The sequence below is a fragment of the Artemia sp. Qi Xiang Cuo genome, chromosome 6 (assembly GCF_049724085.1).
Source record: "Artemia sp. Qi Xiang Cuo chromosome 6, ASM4972408v1, whole genome shotgun sequence".
In the NCBI taxonomy this organism is placed as follows: domain Eukaryota; kingdom Metazoa; phylum Arthropoda; class Branchiopoda; order Anostraca; family Artemiidae; genus Artemia; species Artemia sp. Qi Xiang Cuo.
The window spans coordinates 47,435,704-47,455,384 of record NC_142799.1 but is presented as its reverse complement, the minus strand read 5'-3'; the positions used below and the strand labels follow the sequence as shown (position 1 = coordinate 47,455,384).

At 36.1% G+C, this 19,681-nt stretch overlaps 1 protein-coding gene across 3 annotated transcripts in view; it reads right to left on the bottom strand.

Annotated features, from left to right (window-relative positions):
* Positions 1-1,498: 1,498 nt before the first annotated feature.
* The window catches only part of LOC148951296 (kelch-like protein 18), a 43,209-nt gene continuing 25,026 nt past the window's right edge, over positions 1,499-19,681 (bottom strand). For all 3 annotated transcript variants that reach the window (XM_089090225.1, XM_089090224.1, XM_089090226.1), the window contains exon 2: positions 1,499-2,760. In XM_089090225.1, coding sequence (XP_088946351.1) covers positions 1,558-2,742 — 1,185 coding nt within the window. In that variant the 5' untranslated portion in view covers positions 2,743-2,760 and the 3' untranslated portion in view covers positions 1,499-1,557. The remainder of the gene's footprint in view (positions 2,761-19,681) is intronic.

The following is a 19,681-nucleotide window of genomic DNA, read 5'->3' as shown; positions in this document are numbered from 1 at the left end:
TTCTTGTTTTCCATATAGAAAATAGCTGTCCTACAGTAGGACTAGAGTCCTACTGCACCAGTAGTTAAGTGACCTTGAAGTTTATCCATTCGCTGAGCAAAAATATGGCCTCCTGCACATATAGTAAACACCAGAAATATTACATTTTATTGTACTCCGACAGCACTGCCTAACGACAAAAAATTATAATTCAAATAATTTTCTGAATACACAGCGAATATATATAAAACTGATACAACATAAAAAAGTATTCGGTAAGAAAAAACAAAGTGACTGTTTTATTAAATCAAAGAAGAAAACACATTTAGACAAACCAGGTTCTCTCTGTGAATCAGAAAGAAAAGGGTTGACAATTATGGATCTTATGCATAGGTGCGAAAGCACAAAAAAGTGGTTAGAAGAGCGTCTGAAATGGCAAACATGTGGACAGATTTTGAGGGAGTTTGTCCCTACTAGTTCTGCACATAGGTATGGCTGTAAACAGACCATAAAATAATGTAACCCAATCTATCAAAGAACGTTATAATTTTAATTGCAGTAACAGACTATATGTTACAGCCCATGTTTCTAAAGAACAGTTTTAGTGTTTGTTGTTTAAATAATAAAAATGATTAATATTCTGAATTGATGAGACTTGGTTCTCTGAGCTGGAGTTTCAAACCTGAATTTAGCTAAAGTATTTGGTATGTTTAATTCAAAATACGACATCACTCAAAATAATTTGTCTACGTTTGAAATTGTCACTTTTTAAAGTGTCTGCAATACATACTACAAGCATGGTATGTTGATACTGAAAGCAAGATTATGGTTTCTGTAATTGTTGGTACTATCCTTCTATTATTTCTGGTGGAAAAAAGTCGACATTCAAAGTTGCTGAATCAATTTTCTTAAGACCTTTATCAATGACCCTTCAATTAGAAATTAATTGTGACACCTTTCCAAGTCCCATTTTTTTGGGGAAGCCCCATTTTTGGGACATGTCTTAGACTATATTCCTCTCTTATGCAAAATTCTTGAATGCCTACTACCAGTCCTCCAGTCAACCAACCCTTGCAGATCCTTTTACCCCACTCAGACCCTCCATCAGTATTTCGTACAAATATTCTCCCCGACATACATCTGCTAGCAACTCTAATTCTCTACTAACTACCAAGACGCTGCCAACTGGTTTGGGCCTTCATCTTTCACCAATTTGCCAAAATCAACCAAGGCCCTCTCCTCCCAGAAACCTTCCACCCTACTTCCCTTTTCCAGCACTATTTGGAAACTGTAGTTTAGAAGAGCCCTCCACCCCAAAGATAGCTCGGTTTCTACCAAACCAAAATAATACTAGAACTATTCAATCTTAAATTTTCTACTTTGTCCTTTAACAGTTCTTTGCTATGTTATAAATCTTTTCCTTTATACTTTTTCTGTACAGTCGTTTATTTGTTTGTAAAAAAACTGTAACAGCAATTTTTCTTTGCAAAAAAAAAAAAAAAAAAAAAAATCAGAGAGGCAGGGAGATGCAAATTTTTAAAACAACAAATACAGAAAATCACAGAATGACAAGAAATATTACGACAATAGCCAGAGTTTTAAGGTGAAATAGCAAAATCCATCTTCAACAAAAGACTCCATAAAATGTTCATAGCTTACTCCTAAAGGAATTGTTCTCATAATTTGATTTCTACAAAACGTAAAAGTAAAACATTCCGATTTTAGATTATTTGATGGGTTTTTATTATGAAAAAGTTCAAGTTCGAAACGAAGGCGAACGGGATTAAACTGACTCGGGGCTAATCTCAGTTCTTCATTTGTAATATGCCGATAAATAGCCCCAACAATGAATTGTCGGCAATCAGAAAGACGAATATTAGCAAACCACGTCGAATCAGCAAAGGCAATGTCAATCATACTTTGTTTGCCGTCTTTTAAGATCTCTGGTATATTACCATAAGTGCAAAATACAGTTCGGTGAGGAAAAGTTGGCCAATTGGTTGGTAACATTCCAGAACAGTACATCTTTGCCAAATTGACGATTATATCAAGCCATTTACTATGGTGGCCTTGAATAAACTTGGATTCGATGACTTGTGTAACTAGTTCATCCCCGCGTAATTTATGCAGGTCAAAGTAGTCAAGGACTTTGGCAACGTATTCATTTCTTTTTTCTTTGTAAGAAAGCCATTTCATAACAGCTTGAAAAACTTCAGTCTCAAGAAAAGTGAATGATTCTTTAAGGTTCTGAAGAATAAGCAGAATGTGTTCGATGTCCAAGAGCAAAAATTCTTCCGTCACTTCTTCTGTAAACAAATTTCTCATTACTTGCAATGAAGCAAAAATCAATACTTGCAAGTTACACTGTTTAGCTACAATCATCATTGATATACAGTTTTCCACACATAGCTTCTGTTTCATGAAGGTAACACAGTTATCCATGAGACACTGAATCTGGTACATATCAGCAAATTGAAGAAGAGTGCAAACATTTTCTGAATCCAAATGAATTTCTTGAGCATACAAGAAAGACAAAATATTTGAAAAAACTTCAGCTTCAATTTCTTTTAGCTCAATTACACCCTGTTTGCTTTCTCTGTAATGATCTTGTAGCATTGCAGCAAATACAGGACTTCTTGCGGCAAGGATACAACGATGTGCATAAAATATTCTGTTCCCAATATGAATACTAACATCACAGAATTGATTATTCTTCCTTTGTTCTTGCAGAGCTTGAAGAAGACCGGAACTTGATAAGTTCATTTTGGTCTACTGACAATCCTAGAAAGAAAGAAACAGAATTGAATCTAAACAGCAATTTTCCTACTGAGAGAAAATCTAAACTTATAGCAGAGAGCAACAGAAAAACTAGTTGCCTATATTTCCGTATTGCTACACAACCATTTTTAGAAAAAAATAAAAAATAAATTTCGAAAACTTTCATTTTATTTAACTATTTATATTCGACTGTCACAAATAGCTTATTTTTTACACGCCAAATTTGGTTCAAAGATTACCACAGTCGGAAACATTTGCAGATACTTGTTTCGAGGGGTACTTATACAGGCACAACTTAGGGCAAAATTTGAAAATTAGAAAAAAATTCAATTTGTAAGGTAAACATAAAAATTAAGGGCGAACTGTAGAAATCTTGACATTTTTCTTACAAATATAGCTGAAAATGTTTGATTTTTACTCTTGATTTTCACAACACATGGTTCGATTTGATGGTTCGGTTCGATTCTTAATGTGCAACTACGTGTAACTACTCTACCCCAGTAAGAAGTCAGAATTACGAACCTAGGCATAAAATATTGGAAAACGGAAAACAAGAGTTATAGTAGTTCCTTATTTAAAAAAAAATTATACTACTCTTAATGTTTATTAGTGTATTTTAATCAGCTTGAGAAGTTAAAATTCACCCAATGTGAATTTCGGTTGAATCCGAAACCAAAAACAAACTTTTGAAGTATAAGATGATTCACCCCACAAGGAAGCCCAAATCTCCTCCTCAGAGACTAGTATGAATTTTAGAAAGACTGTACATAAGCCAATTCACTTTATGAAGAGCTTTCAAATGATCGTTCTTCCAAAGCAAAAATTTTACAGATGCTTCAACACTTTTTCAAAGTTTTTTCAAAGAAATGCATCATAGGCTAATTTGTGGCACTGTTTCCTTGGAAACTAGAAGATTACATAGTTGGCATCTCCATACTTCGAAATCAAATGGCTTTCTCAAAAATACAAAGAATGTATTATTGCCTTATTTGGGGCAAAATGTCAAATTTTGGCAAATAATGATGGAAAACTCTACTTGGAAGTGAGAGAAAGGCAATGAAACTCATTTCCGATCGAATCTCTCCACATCATACGACCTTTGGTTCAAAGCGATCACCTTCGAAAAATTCAATATTTCATGCACTATAGCAATCAAAACTCAAAACTACAGTAATCGAAACTTCCGATTATCAGTAGTATACTGTAAAAAAATCTTTTGGGTGGGTGATGGTGAATCTCATATAAGCTCAGCTTTTTTTGCCATCTTCACGACTAATATTAAAATGCCTGCCCCCCTTCCACTTCCCCCAACTCCTGCGACCAGCACAGGAGACTAAATCTCGCAGTTGAACTAAACACTAATCCAACAGTTCAGTGCATCGCATCATTCATTTGCATGCGATTTGAAAATGGCGTCACAGCAAACCAAAAAGTACACCCTTTGAATCGTCATTATCAAAACCTTAGACAGGGCCCCTTCTTGAACAAGAAGGAAAACCGCTCTTTCGCATGGGTTATTTATTTGCTGCTTGTTTGTTCTTCGTTACGATCAGGGCACTGGAAAATTACAGAAAATTGTTTATGGACTGATTTAAAAGCTAATTCTTATATTTTATTGTTTTTTATAAATTTGAAACAATAAAGCCGTCACTGGGCCAGACACATAAATATCATACAGAACTAATTACGGGCTTATTTATAAACTATCTTTCATGTTTAGCTGCTTTTTATAAGTTAGTCTTAGTGTCATATGGCACTCAAGAAGTGCACTTTAGGTTTTTTTCCATTAAAAAAAAAATATCAAAATAACAATAAGGGGTCTTGTCCAATGAAAAAACTTTAAGTGAAAAATTTCCTCTGGAAAACTCTCCCTACTTCTGCAGAAATTCTCCTCTATGGGAAATTCCCTCTGGAAATTTTCCCCATATTTAAAATAGCGGTCGTATTTTTAATTCAAAAGTATTCGAAAAATAAAGTTAGAATTATTAACTTACCCATTTGGCATTGTTTGATAAATAATATCCAGAAAATCTGAACAATTCTTGGCAGCATTGCAGCTTAAACCTTGGATTAGTAAAAACTTGCCAGGAATACCAATAGGGGGGGGGGATTGACACCTAGAGTTTGAAAATTACCTTCCCCTTGTATCTTTGTTTAGAAAAAAAAACTAAATCTAGAAAAACTACACAAGAGATTTTTTTATGTAAATCAGGGTATGGGGGTATATATTTCCAGGGGTTGACTGAATATTGTTTCTATGCCAAAATTTCCTTTTACCGAGCAAAGCTGGGTCCCCTAGTACTGCATGTTAAAAATGATGACAATGGAACAAGAGTATAGGTTGACACTTCTTATATGTACATACGCAATTTTTAAATGTGAGAAAAACACACATATAATGTCTGAGTACACTTTATCCTACTTGCAGCAGATATTGCATGCAGCATGCTGACACAGAGATGTCCCACAAGTAGCGCTGGCATTGTGTAAAATGTGACTAATTTCAGTAATAATCCTAAGTACATTCATGCCAAATCTTTTTTTGGAGCTGGTTAAAAGATATACAGTATATAGAAAAGCAAAAATAACAAGAAGTCAGCATGGTATTATAAATAGAAGCAATTCTACACTTATGGATTACTATACAAGTCAAAAACAAAGAATATCAGTACAAATACTTATCAGTGCTTATTAAGTGTTTCAATTATAAATAAGAGAATTTGGAGCATTAATGGAGTTTTCATTAAATATTGGAAATAAAAAATTAAAACAATTAATTTAGTCCTGGAGAAGATCCACCTCTCTAATCACTACCGACTTCCATGATCAAAGTGCAATTAATTTTACCTATCGAAATATAGTACAAATATCATAGGCAGCGCAATAGCAATGCCTAAGTAAAGAACGATGTTGCCACAATGTATTAGTTATTTTTCCATACCAGGGCACTTCGTATTGAAGGAGTTGTCGTAAAAACTTCGAAAAGGGCTCATTCGATTGGAAATCGGAATAGCTAATGCCCTTTTTAATAGTCGAAAGTAATTGGAAGGCAACTAACACCCCTTCCACGCCCACCATTTCCCGAAACACATCCAATCAAAATTTTGAGACAGCCATTTTGTTCAGCGTAGTTGATTTCCAGATTTCCAGATATAAATTATGCTTTTGAGGAGGACACCCCCACAGTCCTCAGGGCGAGGGTTGTAAGTTATGCCCTGGGGACATATAAGATTTTTATAGAAAGCGTTGTCGAAGAAACTTAAAAAAAGGCTCATTCACTTGGAAATTTATAGGACTAGTGCCCTTTTTAATAAACGAAAGTGATTGGAGTGCAACTAACCGCCCTATCACGCCCACCGCTTCCCCAAACACATCCAATCAAAATTTTGAGATAGCCATTTTTTTCAAAGTATTTGAAAGCTCTGGAAATTAGGTCTTTGAGAATGACAACCCCCCCCCCCCACAACCCTCAGGGCAAGAGTTGTAAGTTATGCCCTGGGCTCATTTTATTGGAAATTGAAATGGCTAGTGGCCTTTTTAATAGTCAAAAGTGATTGGAGGGCAACTAATACCCCTCCCACGCCCACCATTTCCCCAAACACATCCAGTCAAGATTTTGAGATAGCCATTTTGTTCAACGAAGTTGAAAGGTCCGGAAATCATATCTTTGAGCAGAGCACCCCCCCCCCACAGTCTTCAGGGCAAGGGTTGTAAGTTATGCCCTAGGGGCATATAAAGTTTTTATAGAAAGTGTTGTCGTAGAAACTAAAAAAAGGGCTCATTCGATTGGAAATTCAGAGGGCTAGTGCCCTTTTTGATATCTGAAAGCAATTAAAGGGCAACTAACCCCCCTCTCATGCCAACCATTCCCCCTAAAAAATACTATAAGCATTTTGAAATATCAATATTGTTCAACGAAACTGAAATTTTTGGAAATTAGGTTTTGAGGATGATAGCCCCCCCCCCACACACCCCAAAATTAAAATAAGTCAAACTCAAAACGAGCAGAAATTTAAATTTTTTCACTTTTATAACTTGAAGAAATCAAAAATTAATTAAGATTTTAAGGAATAAATACCAGCATATGTATATTAAACTAACAATGCACAATTTTTTCAGTAAATACATTTGAATTTTTTCAGTAAAGTACAAATTATATTCTGGCTTTTAGAAATCATTTTTTATATTCTGGCTTTTAGGGTTTAGAACCTTACTCAGATTAATTTCTGCTCTTTTTGAGTTTGACTTATTTTAATTTCTGTTTGTTTTGGGTTTCATTTATTTATTGATGCTGATTTGTAGTAGTTGTATGCTTGGTAGATTATTTGATTCTATTTTTGTTCATTTTTGGTTTAATGGAGGTCTTTACTTTTATTTTGAAAAACTTATTTTGTGAAAAGTTTTTTTGATTAATTATTATAAAAAGCACCAAGTCTTTTTTTGTTATTCAATGATTTCTCTTTCCTTCAGAAAATTATATTTACTGTATTTACTGTACCTTCTTATTTTTCAGTGATTCGAATTCTGTTCGATTTACAGATGTAGAGGATGTATTCATACTTATTTTCAACAGCTTTAAAACCAGAAAATCTAATCTTGAGCTGATGGATTTTAGGGAGTAAAAGAACCTTCAATATCAGGAAAAAATGTGACCTGAGCAAACGTTGCAAAACAGGAAGAATAGAACATTTTTAAAATTTTGCCTTTAAATAGGCTCACCTATTTTCTCGATGATAAGGTTCTGGGGTCTATGGTTGGGAATTGGAAGTTTCAAAGGCGGCAGGAGTAAAAGAACCTTCAATATCATTAAAAAATGTGATCTGAGCAAACGTTGCAAAACAGGAAGTACAGAACATTTTTAAAATTTTGCCATTCAAAAGGCTCACCTAGTTTCTTGATGATAAGATTCTGGGGTCTATGGTGGGGAATTGGAAGTTTCAAAGGCGGTATATTGGAAAAATGTTAATGTGGAACATATTACGAAGTGTAACGGATCCCTGTTTTTTTTTTGCATTTTTTATATTAAAAACAAGTATGGATTAAGTTTTTTTTTTAATTATCTACTGGAAGTAGTGAGCAAAGTTGAAACTTAAAATAAGCAACGATTTTTAAGCTACTTAATACATTAAAGTTTCTTTCCAAATTATTGTGGGGGGGCGGGCACCCCCACGCCAAACGACACCTGGTTCTGGGTACCAGACTAAGTCTGTAAAGAATTTTAAAAAAGAAAAAGAAAGCCAGTTAAAGGTACTTCTGATAGAAAAAAACCTTTGGATATACACATAGTGAACAACCTCCAATGCTTATTTTTAAATGAGTCTAATGACTTTTTGAAAACTTTCTTTACTTAGACTATTGCTAACTCATTTGGAATAAGGAGTTCTATCGATTTTAAATTTGCTCAGTTCTGACTTAGAGTTTGACTCCATGTTAATTAAATTAAATGAAAATATAATCATATCACAAGGCTAGTCAAGCTTTACAGATAAGAGGGATTCCACTCTTCTCATTTTGATGACTGAATGAACATAAAGTCTTTTGGTTTACCTCTACTCCCTCTTTTAGATCAGAACTTGAGGTCATATCAGCAAGTTTCAACTCAATCTCCCACCTAGTTCATGGGAAACAGCGGACATACATAGCATCTTTTAATTTACTCAGCTATGTGGTTCACTTTCAGAGTATATCCCTCAGCAAACGTTTGATTTCTTGGCCTAGCAAATGATCCCTATAAGCTTCTAGCTGATAAGATAACCAAAAAAAATCATGACCACCTTTTCTGCTATTAAACAAACATTAACTAGTACTATCGCATGAAAGTAAAGAGTAGCATTAAACTCTAAAATGAGAAGAATTTATTCTTAATAGAAGGGGGCTGCCCCCTCCTCAACCCCACTTGTGGTTGTAGAAGCTTTGGAGGATGCTTGTTTGGTTGTAAATTAAGAGTTCTAGTGTTTATTTTTTTTAAGTCAACTGTGATTGGAGAGCAATCATCCCCATCATAGAAACATTTTTGATATCCAGTCCTTTTGTAACCCTTTAGGAAGTCTGATCAACATTTCAAGGTAGCCATTTTGTTAATCGGAATAGTTGAAAACATCAATAGATATACATCCAAGGATGACATAACTCCCAGAGGCCCTGGGATAAGGGTCATAAATTATGTAACCTGTCAATTCTTTACAAATAGATTCTATTGTGTGAAAAGAGGGGGCATGTTTGATCTTGGGAAGTCAGCAGTGGCTTCGTTGAGGGATGGAGGGGGGGCAACTGGGGGGAGGCATTGCCACCCCCAATAATTTGGAGAAAAATTCTTAAGTAACTTTAAATCTGTTGCTTGTTTTAAGTTTCAAGTTTGTTTTTTACTTTCGGCAGATCATTTTTTTTAATTAATAAATCTTCATTGTTAATATAAAAGCAAAACAACTAAAAAACAGGGTTCAATTACACTTCCTAATATATCCCGCATTAGTATTTATCATAGGCAGCGATATAACGCTGCCTAAGTAAAGAACGATGTTGGCACAATGTATTATTTTTTTTTTGTCTTAGAAACTTCGAAAAGGGCTCATTCGATTGGAAATTGGAGTGGCTAGTGCTCTTTTTAACAGTCAAAAGTGATTGGAAGGCAACTAACACCCCTTCCACGCCCACCATTTTCCCAAACACATCCAATCAAAATTCTGAGATACGCATTTTGTTCAGCGTATTTGATTTCCAGATAGAAAATATGTTTTTGAGGAGAACACTCCCCCACAACCCTCAGGGCAAGGGTTGTAAGCTATGCCTTGGGGGCATATAGGATCTTTATAGAAAGCGCTGTCGTAGAAACTTCAAAAAGGGCTTATTCGATTGGAAATCGGAGTGGCTAGTGCCCTTTTTAATAGTCGAAAGTGATTAGAGGGCAACTAACCCCCTTCTCACGCCCACCTTTTCCCCAAACATATCCAATCAAAATTTTTAGATAGGCATTTTGTTAAACGTAGTTGAAAGTTCTGGAAATTAGGTCTTTAAGGAGGACAACCCCCCAGAGCCTTCAGAGCAAGGGTTATAAGTTATGCGCTGGGGAAATATAAGGTTTTCATAGAAAGCGTTGTCGTAGAAACTTCAAAAGGAGCTCATTCGATTGGAAATTGAAATGGCCAGTGCCCTTTTTAATAGTCAAAAGTGATTGGAGGGCAACTAACACCCCTTACACGCCTACCGTTTATCCATGCACATCCAATCAAAATGTTGAGATAGCCATTTTGTTCAACGTAGTTGAAAGTTCCGGAAATAAGGTCTTTGAGGATGATAACCCCCTCAGAGCCCTCAGCACAAGGGTTATAAGATATACCCTGGGTCATATAAGGTTTTTTATTGAAAGCTTTGTCATAGATACTTGAAAAACGGCACATTTGATTTGAAATTCAAAGGGATAGTGCCCGTTTTAATAGTCGAAAGTGGTTGGAGGCCAACTAACCCCCCTCCCACGCCCACCTTTTCCCCAAACACATACAATCAAAATTTTTAGATAGCCATTTTGTTCAACGTAGCTGAAAGTTTTGAAAATTATGTCTTTGAGGATCACACCCCCCCCACAGCCCAAGGTGAGGGCAAGGTGAGGGTTGTAAGTTATGCCCTGGGGGCATATGAGGTTTTTTATAGAAAACTTTGTGGAAAAAATTCAAAAAGGTCTCATTCGATTGAAAAAGGCTAGTGCCCTTTTTAATAGTTGAAAGTAATTGGAGGGCAACAAACCCCCCACTCACACCCACCATTTCCCCAAGCACATCCAATCAAAATTTTGAGATATTCATTTTGTTCAACGTTGTTAAACAGTCTGGAAATTAAGTCTTTTAGGATGACAACCCCCTCAGAGTCCTCAAAGCAAGGGTTGTAAGTTATACCCTGATGTTGAGGATGACAAACCCCCCAGACCCCCCAGGAAAAGGGTTGTAAGTTATGCCCTGGGGGCATATAAGGTTTTTATAGAAAGCATTTTCGTAGAGACTTCAAAAAGGGCTCCTTCGATTGGAAACTGAAAGGGCTAGTGCGCTTTTTAATAGTCGAAAGTGATTGGAGGGCAACTATTCCCCCTCTCAAGCTCACCACTTCCCCAAACACATCCAATCAAAATTTTGAGACAGCCATTTTGTTCAACGTACATGAAAGTCCTGGAAATTAGGTCTTTGAGGATGACACTCCCCTGGAGCCCTCATGGCTAAGGTTGCAAGTTATACCCTGGGGGCATATAAAGTTTTTTTTTATAGAAAATGTTGTCTTAGAAACCTCCAAGCCTATCATTTCCCCAAACACTTCCAATCAAACTTTTGATATAGCCATTTTGTAAAGTATATCAGAAAGGTCTGGAAATTATGTCTTTGAGGATAACAAATCCCCCAGCCCTCAAGGCAAGGGTTGTAAGTTGTGCCCTGGAGACATATAGGGTTTTTATAGAAAGTGTGATCATACAAACTTCGAAGGGGGCTTATTGGATTGGTAATCAGACGCTCTAGTTCTCTTTTTAAGAGTCAAAGTGATCAGAGAACAGCTACCCTCATAACAAGGCTTTTAGGGTTGAAACAAACCCTAGAGATTAGGGGCAAGGGTTGTAAGTCATGCCCAGTGGGTATTAAAAGTTTTTATGGAAGGGAAAGAGGCTCAGTCTTTCTCCCTGAAAAAGACTATATCAATATAAACGAACAGAAATTAATCAAAAAAAATTTTTACACAAAATAAGTTTTTTTTTAAAAAGCAAAGAACTCCATTAAACCAAAATGAACAAAAATAGAATCAAATAGTCTGCCAAGCGTATAACTGTCACAAATCAGTATCAATATGTAAATTAATCCCAAAACAAACAGAATTTTAAATAATAAAAATTCGAAACTAGCAGAATTTAATCGTAGTAGGGTTCTAAACCCTATGCTTTCTAAAAGCCATAGTATAATTTGTACTTTACTGAAAAAAAAAACTCTTTTAAATGTTTTCACTTATAACTTAAAGAAAACAAAAATTAATTAAGATTTTAAAGAATAAATATCAGCATATGTATGTTAAACTGACAACGCACATTTTTTCAGTAAATTCATTTGAATTTTTATATTATATTCACTTTGATAATCCCGTGAAACTGTGGATTTATAGCTCTCTCCTCAAATGTGTAGAGAAAACATCACGAGCTTTAAAGAAGGCTGTAAAGAGAACTTATACAGATGAAAGACGTTACTATATGTATAATGATTTTTAAGATAAAATGGCTGAGAAGAGTTACAAAAGACTATGATAAAGAGAATTTTAAGCGAACTGAAGGAAGTCCTGCAAAAACATGAAAGATAATTAAGGAGGCGACAAAAAAAGAAATACGAATGGTTCCCAGATACAATTAGCCCAATTCAAACATTTGTTCATTTTATCGGTATTGCCGAAAAAAGTTACTGAGAATAATTGTAGCGCTACAGTTCAAAATGAATTTGAGAGGTATCTACCAGAAGAGGCCAATGTCTCGTTATTCCTCAAGCCATGACCATGGCGGAGTTAAAGGAAGTGATTACATCGTTTTGTAGTTCTGCTGCTGGTATTGATTTTGCTTTGTTAAAAGCTGTCAAGTTCGTTTTTAGTTCAATTCAGTCAGATTTTAAAGATCAGATCATATCAGATTTTATAAAACTACCACAAATCAGTATAAATAAATAAATGAAACCCAAAACAGACAGAAATTAAAATAAGTCAAACTCAAAACGAGCATAAATTAATCTGAGCAGGGTTCTAAACCCTATGCTTTCTAAAAGCCAGAATATAATTTGTACCTTACTGAAAAAATCCTTTTAAATGTTTTCACTTATAACTTTAAGAAATCAAAAATTAATTAAGATTTTAAGGAATAAACATCAGCATATGTATATTAAACTGACAATGCCCATTTTTTCAATAAATTCATTTGAATTTTTTCAGTAAAGTACAAATTATATCTTGGCTTTTAGAAAGTATAGGGTTTAGAACCCTAGGGGAGAATGGGGCGAAATTGGACAGGGGCAAACTTGGACGTCGAACCTGACAACTAGCCTATTGCTTCTATCGATCCACAAAAAATAGGGTAGATGGGGCTTATGTATGTCAACATTGGCGGGAAGTTTGAAAACTAACGGAACTGTTAACACCAGGATAAGAGGTAAGAAAGTTTTTAGATGCTTAAAAAAAATCTGGGAGTCGCAACATCAGTTCGATTTGCGGTAACAAAAGGTGGTAGTTTTTCTTTGTTGTTGATGTAGTACAGTTGCTAGATACATCCTCTATCTATGCCCTGAGTTTGATTTGTCTATTCCGAGTACTTCTTTTTCAGGACGCCATTTTCTAAAATTGGTTCGATAGGGGCGAGATTGGACAGAAATTCGGGGGCAACTTTGGACACTGTCCAATGTCGCCCCATGTGTCCAACTTCACCCCGTGCTATTTTTGTTTATCATTTTAGAGAATGTCTTTGCCTCTTTGGAGGCAATTTTTAGAGAATTTCTTAACTAATATTTGGAGTTTTTTGATGATGCTAGATGGCGTTGCTTGTGTGTAGATGTGTTTTTTTTTCGCACAACACAACGAGGTTAAGTTGGCTGTTTCATTAGCTTAATGAAAGGAGCAACATTAAAACTTAAAACGAACAGAAATTATTCAGTATATCCCCTCCTCAACGCCTCGCTCTTTACTACGCTAAAGTTTGACTCGTTCTCACAACTATATTTTCTTAAACAATAAAAATTTTTAGCGTAAAGAGCGAGGCGTTGAGGAGGGGACACCCCTTTCATATACGGAATAATTTCTGTTCGTTTTAAGTTTTAATTACGCTTCTTACTTTCAGTTAAAAAAACTAGTCTTTTGTAATTTAATTTCAGGACGTTTTTGAATTAATGCAGCTTCAATTTTGGCTCATTGTACATGAATAATTCAAACAAAATTTATATATCAATTTTATTTATTTTTTGGCTAAATGGCTTTCTCGAAATTTTGTTCTGACGTAACTTATGAATTCACTCACGTAACAAACTATATTCGTATATTTTTATTACGTATTTTAGGGGGTTCACCCCCTAGTCAATACCTCACTCTACGCTAAAGTTCAAATTTTGTTCCAATGCTTTAAGAATGACCCCTTAATCACAAAAGCCGTTAATAAAAAAAAAAAAAAAAATTTAATTTTTAATAAAATTTTTTTTTAATTACATGATCAAACAATTCATGGTAACGAACTGTAAGTAAGGAGGGACCCGGTTCATATCATTGCTTCTTAAAGCTATTTCCAGGTTATTTCCCGTGCATTTACTGTTTGTTCTTTCTAGTTGGACAATGGTTCGCAACTACATCAGGAAACACGATCTACCAGATGGCAAATCCATGGAGCAGGCAGTGAATGCAGTCTTAGAGCGTAGACTATCTATTAGAAATGCCGCAAAAACCTATGGACTGAAGATATCAACCGTCGCCTATGCTCTGAAAAATTGACAAGGAGTTACTGAAGAACCTCGAGCGAATCCAGTTACACCCCCAGGTCGCCCAAGCCTATCGCCCAACCTGAAGAGAAAAACTGTTTTCTCAAACAAACAAGACACAGAGTTTGTAGAGTATCTTCCAAAATATCAGCTGAGGAATCACGGCCTCATTACGTAAGAAAGAAGGAAACTTGCCCTTGACTGGGTTAAATTGATTGTCATAAAAATACTGAAGAGCTGGGTGCAAGACAACATAACGGGAGTTGACTGGTTTTCAGGCTTTGTGAAGCGAAACCCAGAGCTATCTATTCGTAAGCCTGAAAATACCAGCCAGGCAAGGGCTGCTGGCTTCAATCCAGTGGTTGTGAATCTGTTCTTCGACAACCTGCAGAAACTCTACAAAAAATTCAAGTTCCCACCAAACCGTATCTGGAACTATGATGAGACTAGGGTTCCCACTGTATTACCAGCTCAAAAAAAATCGCAATGAAAGGATCGAAGCAAGTTTCCCAGACAGTGTCAGCAGAGAGAGGGGAAAATGTTATAATGCTCGGGTTTATTTCAGCCACTGGCTTTTTCGAGAAGGCCCCCCAGGATGTCTTGGGTTTTCTCACCCTAGTGGTTGGATGACTTCCATCAACTTTGTAGCTGCTATTGAGCACTTCATCAAGCTGGTGAAGCCATCGAAAGAAGACCCTGTATTACTGCTACTTGACAACCACGATAGCCATGTTTTGGTGGAATTAGGGCGGCTGTGCAAAGATAATTGGGTCCACCTCCTAACCTTTCCTCCCCATTGTTCCCACCGCTTACAGCCATTGGACGTCTCTGTCTACGGACCAATCAAGTTTGCGATGAGAGAATCACTGAACACTTGGTTGCAGATCCATCCAGGTCAACGAATTACGATTCACGAGACTGCCCAGCTCTGCAAAGAACCATTCCTTCGCAAGTTCAACCAGGAAAATATAACAGTTGGTTTCACGAAAGCTGGAATATGGCCCTTCAACAGAAGTGTATTTTCTGAGGTAGACTTTCTACCTGCTGAGGTGACAAATAGTCCACCCCCGGACGATTCGTTACTCGATATGGAGCCAATACCCTCTCCCTCTCCTCCTTCACCTTCTCATCCCCAAAGCAAGCTAGGAAAACAGACTCCTGAAGCAGTAAGACCCTATCCAAGAGCAGATATGACAAAGTCCAGAAGGAATGCGAGAAAGCAAGGTCGAACTCGTATTCTTACCGATACACCCGAAAAAGAAGCTTTAGAAGCTGAAGCACGAGCAAGAAAGGAAAAGCAGAGTAAAAAGCCTATGCCCAAGCAGGCCAAGCAGCCCACTGCCATGAAAAGAAAGCAAATTGAATCTCCAGTGGAAAGTAGTGGTGATGACATTGAACTTGACGACAATTCATCTGACGATTCTCTGCACCTCCATGAGGCTGATAAGGATGACGTACACAAGAACATTCAAGCCGGAGACTTTGTTCTTGTCAAGTTCGAGTATGGAAAGAAGAAAGCCCTTGTGTATTATGTTGGCGAAGTTCTTGATGTTGTAGAACAGCAGTTTGCGAGGGTTAACTTTCTTCGGAAACAAGGGGACAAATTCATGTTTCCTCAGCTTCCCGATATTGCTGAGATAGACGTTACCGACATAGAACTGAAGCTTCATGTCCCCTCTTCAGCTGGTGGAACCAGTCGTGCAGTTCAGGGGCTTGTTTTTGGTTGTGATCTTTCGATGTACGCTTTAAAATGACAATTCTAGTTGAAACCCGGATGCCCGTGCAATGTTCCTGGCTGATTTTTTTATGCAATTTTGAGTTTTCATATGATTTTGAGTGATTATGTATCATTTTAAACGAATATTCTGTATTTGGATAAAGTTTAACTGCTTAAAACTGTCTTGTCCAAGGTCGCCCCATGCCTGTCCAATTTCACCCCGTGTACGGGGTGAAACTGGACACTTGACAAGGTCCTACTCTCATGGTACTCACGCTTCAGGGTGATCCTTAAAAATCTGAAAAAATTCACCATTATGTGCCAGACTTTTACCTTTCTAACGACCCACACTAAATTGTTTTATGTCAATCCAGTACCTAGTTATGCTTGGAAAACTAAAAAGTGTCCAAGTTCGCCCCGTTCTCCCCTACTCAGATTAATTTCTGCTCGTTTCGAGTTTGACTTATTTTTATTTCTGTTTCTTTTGGGTTTCATTTATTTATTGATACTGATTTGTGGTAGTTGTAGGCTTGGTATATTATTTGATTCTATATTTGTTTAATGGAGTTCTTCATTTTTTTTTTAACTTATTTTGTGCAAAAAGTTTTTTGATTAATACAAATATACCGCCTTTGAAACCTTATGATCAAGTAAATAGGTGAGCCTATTATATGGCAAAATTGCGAAAATATACTATACTTCCTGTTTCACCACGTTAGCTCAAGTCAAATTGTTTCCCCTGATAGGTAAGGGTCTTTAATTTCCTAAAAATTTATCACTTCAGTATAAGACTTTCTTGTTTTAAAACTTCCAAAAATGGATATAAATACACCCTCTACATCTGCAAATAGGACAGAAATGGAATCACTGAGAAACATAATTTTTATAATAATATTCGTACTGCAGCTAGATAGGTCAAATCGGTTGAAGTTTAGTCATAAAAGTTAGTAGGGGGAGGAATCAGCCACAGGAATCATTTAATTGTTTAAATTTTTTACTTCTAATATTTAAATCAAAACTGCAATATAGCTCCAAATTGTCTTAATTGTAAATGAAACGACTAGTGAGCACTGGTAACGTCCTATTCCTGGGGTTTTTGATTCAAATACTAACCCATACCATGCTGCGTTCTTGCTATGTTTGCTTTTCTAAATATTTCTTTTAACTATCTTCAAAAAAAGAATTGACATAAATAAACAGAGGATTATTACTCTTATTAGTCGCATTTCATGTAACGCCAGTGCTACTTGTGCGACATTTATCTCTGCATCAAAATTTTGTACGAAATGTCTGCTACAAGTAGGATAAAGTGAATCCAAACAATAAATGTATACTTTTCCCATAAATTAAAAATTTTATGCTCACAAATAAGCAGTACTAGCCCATACTCTTTACCTATTGTTATTGGTGTTAATATGCAGCACTAGGAAACCGAACTTTGCTTGGTGAGGGGAACTTTAGGATAAAAATATTCAGGGCCCCCTTTCTCCTTCCGGAAATGTATACCTTTCATACCCTGATTTACACAAACAAAACTTTTGTTAATTTTTCTAGATTTTGCTTTCTTTTAAAACAAAGATACAAAGGGGAAGGTAATTTTCAAACTCTATGCATCAATTTTTCTTATCTGATTGGCATCCCTGATAAGATTTAATTAATGTAAAGTTCCTACCATAATGCTGCCAAGAATCGTTCAGATTTTCTGGATATTCTTAATCAAACAATGCTCATTGAATAAGTTAGTAATTCACAGTTTTTTTCAAATACTTTAAATTAAAAATACTGTAGTTATTTCAAATGTAAGGAAAATTTCCAGGAGGATTCTTCATAGAAGAGAGTTTTCGTAGGGGTTGGGGAAGAAATTTATTCAACAAGGTTTTTCATTGGACAACACCCTTTTTTGTTATTTTTTATTTTTTTAAAAGAAAAAACAACCCAAAGTGTACTCTTTGGGTGCCATGTGTCACTTTATGATTGCTTATAAAGTCAAATATATAAAGAGCAATTAAACATAATAATTAGTTTATAAATGAGCTGACAATTAGCTCTCTATGATGTTCATGTGTCTGACCCAGCCTTTCCATCCCAAAAATTCCATCCAAATTGAGCTTTTAGTGCACCATGTGGCATTTTATGACAACCTTCTAAAGCCTTGGTATATAAAAGAACAATAAGATATAAGATTTATCTTTTATGAGTCCTTAAACAGTTCTCTATGGTGTTCTAATGCCTCAATAGCAACAAAGAAAAATGAGAAAACACATCACTGCTGCCCATGTAAAAAAGGTGATGTTTTCTTGTTGTTCAATGAGCATCATGTATAATGTGATATGTTGTACTGCCGCACTGTTTTGTACTGCCTCACTGTCAGCGTTTGAAACTTCAAAAAGGTTTGACTTTTTTCCACTGCGTCATCCCGGCCCGCCGCCAAGTGGAGAATACGTGTGAGTAATTATTTTCTAATTTGAATGGTGCTGGCTGTGGTGGAACTCGCAATAGATAGAGTGAGTTGGAGATGAGACCCTTGAATTTATCACAGATTCTTTCATGCAATGATAGAGAGGATGAAAACGCTTATGATTATTTTATTAATAATTTACCCACGAACAAGAATCTTTCTCCTGGAATGACTATGAGTAAACCAACAAAGAAGTGTCTGAGAACAGCATTTCTAACTTGTTGTGGACTTATGAGTAGTTTAGAAAACATTTCACTATTGCTTCCTGACCTTAAGATTGATGTCTTTGGTGCATGTGAAACGTTTTTAAATGAGCAATCTTCTGAGCTAGCTCATATAAATGGGTATAAGTCGTTATTTAAAACTAGAATAGGTAGATAGAGAGGAGGGTTGGCTTTTTTGTAAATGATAGTATACCTGTAAGAGAAGTGAATGATTACCTTTATGAAGAAATGTCATTTGAATTTTTTGCTATTGAGCTAGATCTAAGTCCTTCGAAAGTGTTATGTTGCGCCCTATATAGGCCGCCGAATTCGGCTGCTAAAAAATTTGTAGAAAAACTCGATGAATTTAACTCGCTGATGGCCCAAAGAAAATGTAAGTTAATGATGTTGGGTGATTTTAATATTGATATTAGTAATGTACACAGGGATGTGAATTCAATTCTTTCGAATAATGTTGCCGTTGACTTTGTAACGATTTGTTTGTCCGCGGGTTTGCTTCCAACATACCGGATCCCGACGAGAATCACGGAGTCGTCAGCGTCGTTAATTGACAATATTTTCACAAATTTCGAGACACTGGATTGTAACGTTATAGTTGATGATACTTCTGACCATTTTATGATCCTGTGCGACCTTCAAACGGGTCCACCCCTAAACCCTCTACTTTGAGGTCAAGAAGACTAGACGCTGCTTCGATTGATAAACTGAAAAGTTTACTGTGCCAAGTCGACCGGTCTCCCTGCTTAGAATGTGACGACGTGGACAAAGCTACTGAGTTCGTTCGAAATAGTAATTAATAAGGCATGTCCTTTATCAAGCTGGCAAGCTAGGCGATATATTAAACCAAAGAAACCATGGATTACAGCTGCTGTTATGTCCTTTATGCATACCAAAAACCACCTCTTCAGGAAATTCATGGCAGATCCTACACATGAAAATCAGGCCAAATTTCGGCAGTACAGATATTGTCTGACAAAGTTACTACGACAAGTGAAGCAGTCATACCATATTCATGAATTTCACAATGCTGAAGGATCCCCAAAAAAGACTTGGTTGATTATTA